This window comes from Botrytis cinerea, chromosome 5 (assembly GCF_000143535.2).
Source record: "Botrytis cinerea B05.10 chromosome 5, complete sequence".
In the NCBI taxonomy this organism is placed as follows: Eukaryota; Fungi; Ascomycota; class Leotiomycetes; order Helotiales; family Sclerotiniaceae; genus Botrytis; species Botrytis cinerea.
In genome coordinates this window covers 1303794-1313219 of record NC_037314.1, presented here as the reverse complement: position 1 = coordinate 1313219, position 9426 = coordinate 1303794, and the positions used below count along the sequence as shown (strand labels likewise).

The window sequence follows — 9426 nt, the reverse complement described above, 5'->3', positions numbered from 1 at the left end:
GTCGTAACACAAGAAGAAGAGGAAGGGAATCTCAAAGCTCTTAGGACCTGGTTTTATTTGCTTAAATCTCTAAGTTTGTGTGGATTTCTGGTTTTGGATAATATGAGATTGTTCACAAGAGCAGACGGTATCGTCATGGAACCGAGTGCCAAGTTCAACGCATAGAAGTACTTACACGCATGTATTGATGAAGCTCTGCGAATGGGAATCACTTGACTTTCGGAGTTATCGAGAGCAGTACTGCCGGGCGGTTTACATATTGATGGGAATATCATACCAGCTAGCAATAATGTAAGGGTGGCAGGATGATGGATGAAACAAGAAATCTTCGGAGGTCGATGGGGATTTCGTCATGAAAGATCGATGGAAGGTAGGTTTAGTTGGGTAATAGTTGTGTCACCGGAAGATGTGGCGTGTGCGAAGGCGGGTTTCAATCTCTTTGTAATTGGGACAGGAACTTTTGCAGGCGTGAAAAGTCGCGATTTAGGAATTGCTGATCGGGGTGGCCAGAACGCTTGGGAGGGATAGATGTTAAATCTTTAGAAGGTGATGAGACGGGCGGACAAAGAAGAGTTGAGAGTTGCGTGTTAGATAATCCTTTCGTGGCATATATAGATAAACAACCTGCATCTTAAGCGAAAACTCGCGCTTCCACTTCCATTTCTTTGTACCCTGATAATTGATCATGTTTCTCTGGAAAACATACAGCACATTGAAAGTCCAGAAACATTTAGCAACTTTCGAATACATTACATCATCTATAACCACACTCCTGATACCCCTCCACCCCAAACCTTTCCATCAACCCTTTCACTCTTTCCTCCCCACACCACCCCTCAAAAACCAATTCAACCTCCCCAAAATAATTTTCTCCCTCCCCAACCTTCACAAACCCCAGGCTTTCAAAAAGTCCAATACTCGTCACATTCTTCCCACCAATCTTAACCCTCAACTGCAACAACTTCATTTTCCCCTCTTCCTTCTTCCCCTGGATACCCTTCCTATACTCCTCCAAAACCTTCTCCAGATTCCTCCTCAAGTATTCAAGAAAAGCCACAACGGCCGATCTTCCCAATCCCTTCCCTCTCGCGCTGAGTTCCGCAATCATAATTTCAATTTCTCCTATACATCCCTCTTCATCCTCGTCCGCTTCCGATATGAATAAATTCACATCCCCTATCATCCTCGCAGGCGCATCCGATACTCCTTTCCTAATTACCTGCGATGCATCCCTCTCTTCAGGCAAGCAGATGATAAAAGTCAATTTATCATGATCTGTTCTCCAACTCCTCTGCATGTCATATTCTTCCTCGAGACTCAGGGGCTCCGAGGCGGTTGCCTGTTGGATTTCCTAGAAATATGTAAGTCCCACTCTGAGTTCTCGAAGAAAATCCACGTATTGCGTATAAACACGCAACAGAAATGCACAAATACCTACCTCATCTTTCATCCACTCATGATATGTAATCACGTGTGATTTTTCATATGGTACCAAAAGTATTTTGTTCGTGGAAACGGCTGACGCATGTTATTTCTCGACGAGAAGATGCAGGACGGACAAGATAAATTACCTGTATGTTCGTTGATCAACATCGTGATCTATGTAAACCTACCTACATTGATGTATTTTCTTGAGCTGCACAAAATGTGGAGACACGACAGAAAATTCGGAAGCAGGATACATTGCACGTGATTTCTAGACTGTACGCTTATTTTAGGAGTGGTAAAGTTTCTCGATCCCAATCGAACAAAAGCGAGGAACTAATAATACCAAAATTGTACTTTGCTTGTGCTTGATTTTTCACGAGATATAATGAGTTATATAGGGGTTTGAGAGCGGAGTTCCGATTTACTACATATGGTGAGAATTCATGGGATCCTCTTTCTGATTATATTTCCTATTGATCATTTTGAGATCACGTGGCCCTCGGGCTCACTTCGATTCTCCCCCTTGGATTTGGACATTTGGTGTCTCTTGTTTATTCACTAGATCCGAAGTTATCTTGGATATTGATTCGACGTTAAAGGAGGATTTAAAGACATGTATAACACATGTCAGTAATTGTTGTGATTCAACGCTCATGAGGAAGAGAAGTCCCCGTTGTGGTATTAACAACCACACTCAATATACATAAAGTTATATGATCGAGAGCGGCTGGCATTTGAACGCCCTCTATCATCCTATCATCCAGCCCAATCAACTCGTTCTGCTCTAAAATCAAAGATCATTTCCATCATTTCTCATTCAAGAACTCCCAAATCACAACCCCTCAATCAACCTTAAGTGCCTAACCTCAAACCCCTCCACCCAATCCACGATTCCTTTCCACTCTTTAAAGCTATCCTTCTTACTAAAAGCCATATGTTTCTCCACACTCTCCCACCCACAAAACATGACCCATTCCTCCTTATCCTCTGCCTCCTTTTCTATCCTCCACCCTCCCTCGATCTCATACTCTTCCGTTTCGTTTTCTAACGTATGTTTTAACTCGTCAAACTTCTCACTAAACCCTTCCCTATTATGGGATGTTATGTAATGTCTGTTACATGATATGATGGGCGCACTGAAGGGAGATTTTTTCTTGGCGTCTTCTTCTCCAATTCCTTCATCTATTCCTGTCCGGAAGGAACTGAGTGCATCGCCTTCCACTGTAGTGTTATAAAATTAGCAATGATACCTAGCTTTAAATCCACCCAAAAACATCATTTTTAGACCTAACCCCAACCCTAATCCCAATCCTAAAATCATCAAGGAACAAAAACTCAAAAACTCAAAAACTCATAATAGCAAAACAACAAAAGAAAACCTTACACTCACAATGCCACATCCTAATGCCCCTCCCCTCGACCGTCTCTCCAATCCCCACCCCCAGCACCACCTCCCCCCTCAACAAATCAAAAAGTCCCAAATTCTCCACACTGGGCAAGAATCTCTCATGATGCCCCGGACTCTCCCAGGTCCCGACAATATACATATACGAAGAATTTTCCACCTGTTGATAGAAGTGACAAGGGTAACCCGACGCTGTCTCGAGCACCTGTTTGCAAGTGCGGAGTTTGGGGAGGAGACGCGGAGAAAGCGGGGATGTGAGGGGGAGAAGCGCGAGTTCTGTGCAGGGCATGGTGTCGAGGAGTGGGAGGGCGTGGAAGGTGCGAGGCTTGGAGGAGGTGCGCAAGATGGTTGAGGAGGGGAAATTGGAAATAAATGTAGTAGGAGGGGCGATTAAATCGTGATGTTATGGGGATAGTGGATACCCGAGATTAGCGAGAGAGCTTGTGAGTTTGAGAAGTGGAGATCGATGAAGAATTTCGACAGCGGGCCGGATAATGGGGAGAGATCAGAGGAACGAGTATGAAGAGGATGAAGAATCCAGAGCGTATAAACCCCAAACTTTATGTATGGAAACCAACACAAGAAAAGAAGCAAAAATCCCCAAAAATGTAAACAAAAATATGTCAAAAGGGAACGCCTCGGCCTCATAAACCATTCCCATCGAAACATCCCGTATCAACCCACCAATAATAATTGTCTATGATTAGGTCGCATCTGATTTTCAATACCCATTCGCACTCGTCTCGTTTAAACCCCTGCACAGCGACATATCCGGAAGTTCCATAACTATCCGAACCGCCCGAACCAGGTTTTGTGAAGGATTAATGCTATAAATCCCAGCCATTTTTGATACTCCACTTCCTTCCAGACTCGGGCTGATTACCGCCTTTGAGATTTCGCAATCTAGATATGCTTGGTACGAAGTTCCATTATTGCAACATTGAACGGGGAAAACACTCGGTTGTGATAAAGGGAAACACTTGGATAAATGAAAAATCTCGAGATTGAAATTATCTGGGAGAGTGACATGGTTTGAACGATGGATCACAATTAAATACATGTACATGATGTTCCTGTTCTTAAACACCCTTTGCTTTCTGATTAGATTTATGTGTTGTATCGCTCTCAACATTTTGCTATTAAATCCCGCCTGACAATGGTATTCTGGCAATAGCATTCAAGCAAATTATCGGCCTGAAACTTCATATGCTCGCTCATCTTATCTTTCTCCCAAACGCCCAAAAATGCCCATGAAATGCATGTATACCATATAATTAACATATACCATCTTTCGTCATCATGCATACAATGTCCACTAATTCGTCAATATATTAATCCCCTACTCGTCTTTCGTCATCGCGGTCGGAACTGCTGCCCTTGCAAAATCCTCTTTTCGAATACCACTTCTATCACACATGGCCCTAAAGATACCTCCTTGCTCCCATAGCTTAACTGGTGCATCTAATTCTGCAATTGTGCCCTTGTCCATCACGCAAATACGATCATATCCGATAATGGTCTTAAGTCTATGAGCAATACACAAAAGTGTCTTGCCCCTGAACCCCTCTTGAATAGTTCTTTGAATCTTCTCGTCCGTTTCCATATCAACAGAACTTGTAGCTTCGTCACAAACAATGATTTGCGAACCACGAACAAGAGCGCGTGCAAGTGCCATTAATTGTCTTTGACCTAGCGAATAGTTCAATCCTTCATCTTCGACTACAGAATCGAGATGTATACGCCCTGTCACTTCGTCTTCGAGATTCGAGTCTGAGGCTACAAGATCAGACTGTCGTAATGCGGACCAAAGTTCCAAATCACTGTGTTGGTTGAAAGGATCTAGGTTACTTCTGATGGTTCCTTTGAACAGCGTAGGATCCTGTGGAATAATAGCAAGACGAGATCGAAGGTCGTGAAGCCCAATCTTGCTAATATCCACACCATCAATAACGATCGAACCTCCGGAAATCTCAACAAGTCGGAAGAGAGTTGACATGATACTTGATTTTCCAGCACCCGTGCGACCAACCACCCCAATTCGTTCGCCACCCTTTACGTGCATTGACAGGCCGGACAAAACTAACGGAAGGTTTTCTCTATATCGCATATCAACATTGTTGAAGACAATCTCACCACTCTCGGGCCATGTAGGGCGAACATCTATTGTATGTAGTGGCGCCTCTTCCTCCAACGAGGTACCGTAGTAATGAATACGTTCCGTGGCATTCATTCCATTCTCGACTTCCGCAAGTTGGCGAACGGTAAACTGGATCATCTGAACAATAGAAAGGATATAAGACAATACCAACCCTGCAGTAGATGGTCCGACGGAAAATCTAGAAGTGATGACGAGGATACCCGTTACAAATACAAGCAAATTCCCAATAATGTCTAGGCGAGTAGATAACCATCGCTGGTTCGAGAACGTAAGGAAATAGGCAGAATCCATCTCGTCAATGGCCTTTCTCAAATCAGAAATGAATCGATCTTGTAGTCCATATGCTCGAATAGTAGCTGTTCCTGAAAGTCCTTCACTGAATTTGGCAAACACACTTGATCGAAAGACTGATTCGAATCGCTTCATTTCTCGGGCCGATGCGCGATAATACCCCGCTGCAAATATGAAGAGAAGTGCAAGAGGTGCCAAAGCAATAGCGAAATAATGGAAGTAGGCAATGATTAAAGCGAAGACTGAGATAATCATAGCCATAGTTAAGAAGAACATGCGTATAGCATCAGTGAGATTGTTGTCCATAACGTCAACATCTCTTGAGAAGCGGTTGGTGATACGACCCAGAGGAGTGGTGTCAAAGAAGGACATGGGCGCTCGGAGTGCCTTTGTAATGGCTTTGCTGAGCATGACCTTACTCGCAATTGTTCCAAGGATGGTAAGGGATCTGATTTGGAGTGGTTAGCGGGATTGATACCTTGTTTCACAAGACAGGAAACTAATGAAAAAAAAACTTACAAAGCAAAGAAGAACAACAGCAGAGCCTGACTAGCACCAAGGGCAGCATACACTCCAATATACACAGCAGTGGAGTATCCGAATTTATCGCTTGTCCACCACGATAACCACAAGCTAGTGGCAATATTTGCACCTTGTGAAAGGAGGAGTAGCAAGAAAATAATCGGCGCGTTCAAAAGACTACCAGAAGCTCGGACATAATCGGCGTATACTGTCCATGATACACTCTTCACAGATCTCTCCTCGGCTTGCATCAAACCAGGCGCTTTATGCTTCTTTTTCTCGACCTTCTTCTCCACTACGATAGCTTCTTCATCGCCCTCTGGCTCTTGTGATTCCTCAACTGCAGTTGTCTCCATGAGCTGTTGGAAACCAACATGATTGTTCATGAGATTGCTGAACGTGTCAATCGCTTGAATTTTGCCCTCTTCCATCCATATAATTCTATCGCAACGACTCAGTACCCATAGTTGATGAGTGGCTAAAATTCTAGCTTTGTCCTTCAATAATCCCATAATTGCATTGTCAAAAATATGACGACCAACATGTGCATCAACAGCACTCAGTGGATCATCCATTAAAATCAAGTCAGCATCAAAATAAATGGCTCGCGCAATGTTCATTCGTTGTTTCTGACCTCCTGATACAGTGATACCTCTCTCGCCGATTTCGGTCTGATCACCATTCGGGAGCATGTCCAAATCGGGTCTCAAGGCACAAGAATCGATGACTTTGTTGTACCATGATTTCTTCATATCCTTTCCGAACAAAATATTGTCTCTGACGGTCGCATTCTGTATCCATGCATATTGTGGGCAAAAAGCTCGATCAGCTCCCATGGTCATTTCTCCTCTTGTTTTTCGCATGTCGCCTGCGAGAGCAGCAAGCAGAGAACTTTTGCCACTTCCAACTCCACCTATTACAGCCACCAGCTCATTCCTGCCAATTGTGAAATTCATGTTCTGTAAACTAAATGGTTCTTCATCTCCATTAACAGTGCTCGCATCATCGAGAGGAGTGTCGTCGTTTTTTGAAGTACCCTCGTTATTTGGTGAAGAATCTGATCGAGATTTAGTAGCGGCTTTTTCATCTTTGGATGCTTGTTTCTTGGCATCTTTTTCAAATTTAACCTCAGCCTTCGTCTGCTTCTTCCCAGGAGGCCCGGCCTTTCCGGAATCTTGAGTAGCTGTTCGTTCCCAAGTAAAATCGGCGCCTGTCAAGACAATTGCTCCATCTAATTCGTGGTCCGGCTTAGCATCATCCTCTTGCTCTTCACTGAGCAAAAATTCTTGGATACGGTAGATTGAAGACCAGGCATCAATGACCTGCCCGATGACCATAGGCAGTAGATTTAGCGGCAATCGCAATGAGTTGAATAGAGCAAGCGACGAGAATACACGCGCTGGGCTTAATCCGTGATCTGTTAAACTGTAGGTAATAAAAGCTATCATCGACGCAAAGATGGGCATAGTCATGGAGACTGCGTTTATTGCGTTTCTGATCGCCAGTAAGACCTGAATGGAGCGAATCTCCTTGTTCCTGATTGCAGCAAGCCTGTCAAGGAATGCTGTCTCCCAGCCGAAGTATTTTACAAATCGCACTGCCTGAAGAATTTCTTGTGTGAGACTTACTCTTTGATCAGTGATCTTGTTGATGGCCTTTCTTCTAGCAAACAGCCTCTTAACAGCCTTGGTTAGTAAGGGAAGTCCAACGACTAACAGCCCGAACCCTGCAAGGGCGCTGTAGGTCAAATTGATGAGGAGTAGTATGAGGGTGATTATGCAAGATATAGGTGCTGTCCAGATCAAGTGAAACATGCCGCTGGCTTGGTCTACACGGTACGTGTCTGTACTCATGAGATTTACGATTTTACTGAAATTTCAAATATGTAAGTATAAAGGTAAAAGGTGAACAGAACACGAAATAGGAGTATTCGTGTTATGCTCAATAGGTCGAGTAAAGACTTAAACTTACCCATTTGCCCATCCAGTGCCATCACCTGCTACACCACGTCCAGCATCAGGTACTCCAGCTTTGGGACCAACTGGTTTAGCGTTTTTCTTGCCTCTCTTGCCCTTAGCTTGTTCAACTAGTTCTTGAGCCTTTTGGGCATCCTTCTCGTCTTCTTGGCTTTTGATTGAACGACCGCCAGCCTTGGCTCGTCCGGAGATCTTCATAGCCTTTTCGAAAATGGCTGAAATAAGGACAGCTCTCGATTGCCCTCCAACCATCATTCCGCGATATATAAAATGATTGGTGCCCAGGGATTGCAACATTTGCATTATAGTGATACCAAACACAAGTCCTAGTCCTTTCCCAATATTAGGAGCTGGGAGTCCTTGCTGTGCTGCTGTGTATGCGTCCGAAGCGAAAGTAATCAAGTATCGTAACGTGAATGGTGATATAACTTGGAGGATGTTGGATACAAATTGGCAAGCTCCTCCTACCCAAAACTCAAACTTAAACGTTTCGTGCATTGCCCACAGCAGAGGATGTTTGTCTCCATTTGCCACTCTTCTCTTGAAAGATTCTTGTAACTTGTCCGATAAAAGGTTTACATTTCGATTGGGGTTCACCGTCCATATATCATTATGCTCGAGTTGCCGTCGATATCCAGCCTATAAGTCATCAGCATCACAGGCGCCTAGAGTCGGTGTGAATGAAAACCTACATCCATTATAGGTGCCATCCATTGAAAGTATAGTAAAGAGAAGAACGAAGCTGTGTGTTCTTTGGACGGTGTCCGACTTTCTGGAACGGGAGGAGGGGCACCCCACCTCAAGGGATTGACATTTTGGTACCAGGCCTTCTTGACAATAGTATCGTCTACATGCGATTCCGCCCTCGTTATAGCACTGTTGGATGTGGCGTAGCTCTGAACCTGTTTCATCTCTGGTCGTTTTTCGTGGTCAATCTCTCCTTCGGATGAGTGGCTATCCACATTGTCTGGACTCGAGATTGCCATGTATTCCTTCTCATGCTTTCTGGCATCGAGTGAGTTTTGACGAGTTGATAGCTCCCCATGCCTTTCCAAATATTCTCTATCAGACCCATCCTCATCTCGTGGCTCGTCATGATTTATATCTTCCAGTGCAGCTGCAGGGTCCGAAGGGGCGAATTCTTTCTCGTGACCAGGCGGATCTGCCATGTTGGAGCTTCTTGGTAAAGGATGCTTCGAGAGGATATGCTATGTGAGAGAACATAAATCGCAAGACAAAACGTTCTTGGGGGACACGGTGCATCTTATCAATTATTCGGTCGTCGCCTCCGAATGCGATCAGAGGATAGCATCTTTCCCGTTGGATCTAGACAAGGATATGATAGGCAATCGGTGTAAATCTACAAGGGCAGAAGACGTATGGGTGTATGGGAGCACCAGTCGCATGTTTTTTTCTTCCAAAGTGTTAGCGTAATAGATCCGTTCATTCATCCATCCATGCGTGCGTGGATTACCAATACACACCCAAGCACACGCACAGCATTTCACAGAAGGGACCGATAAAAGCTACTCCGGGACCGTAGATAGCATAAGCTGGAAGGCAAACCATGTACGAGTGGAGAGGAGTGAGCCAATCGGTCTTTGTGAAGCCCGAGTCAATACCCGAGTGTATAGCATCATTGGACA

General features: G+C 44.3%; 3 protein-coding genes across 3 annotated transcripts; all 3 read right to left on the bottom strand.

Annotated features, from left to right (window-relative positions):
- Positions 1 to 625: 625 nt before the first annotated feature.
- On the bottom strand, positions 626 to 1631 carry BCIN_05g03630 (hypothetical protein). Its single transcript, XM_024692969.1, has 3 exons — positions 1572 to 1631; positions 1439 to 1518; positions 626 to 1351 (listed from the first exon to the last, which is right to left on the bottom strand). The coding sequence occupies exons 1-3, from the start codon at positions 1591 to 1593 to the stop codon at positions 755 to 757; spliced, it is 699 nt and encodes a 232-aa protein (XP_024548753.1). The 5' UTR covers positions 1594 to 1631; the 3' UTR covers positions 626 to 754.
- Positions 1632 to 2142: 511 nt separating this feature from the next.
- BCIN_05g03620 (hypothetical protein) lies at positions 2143 to 3230 on the bottom strand. Its single transcript, XM_001559844.2, has 2 exons — positions 2819 to 3230; positions 2143 to 2649 (listed from the first exon to the last, which is right to left on the bottom strand). Exons 1-2 carry the CDS (start codon positions 3120 to 3122, stop codon positions 2261 to 2263), a joined length of 693 nt encoding a protein of 230 aa, XP_001559894.1. The 5' UTR covers positions 3123 to 3230; the 3' UTR covers positions 2143 to 2260.
- A 798-nt stretch (positions 3231 to 4028) lies between these two features.
- BCIN_05g03610 (hypothetical protein) lies at positions 4029 to 9025 on the bottom strand. Its single transcript, XM_024692968.1, has 4 exons — positions 8473 to 9025; positions 7776 to 8419; positions 5802 to 7673; positions 4029 to 5730 (listed from the first exon to the last, which is right to left on the bottom strand). The coding sequence occupies exons 1-4, from the start codon at positions 8947 to 8949 to the stop codon at positions 4173 to 4175; spliced, it is 4551 nt and encodes a 1516-aa protein (XP_024548752.1). The 5' UTR covers positions 8950 to 9025; the 3' UTR covers positions 4029 to 4172.
- Between the last annotated feature and the right edge of the window lie 401 nt (positions 9026 to 9426).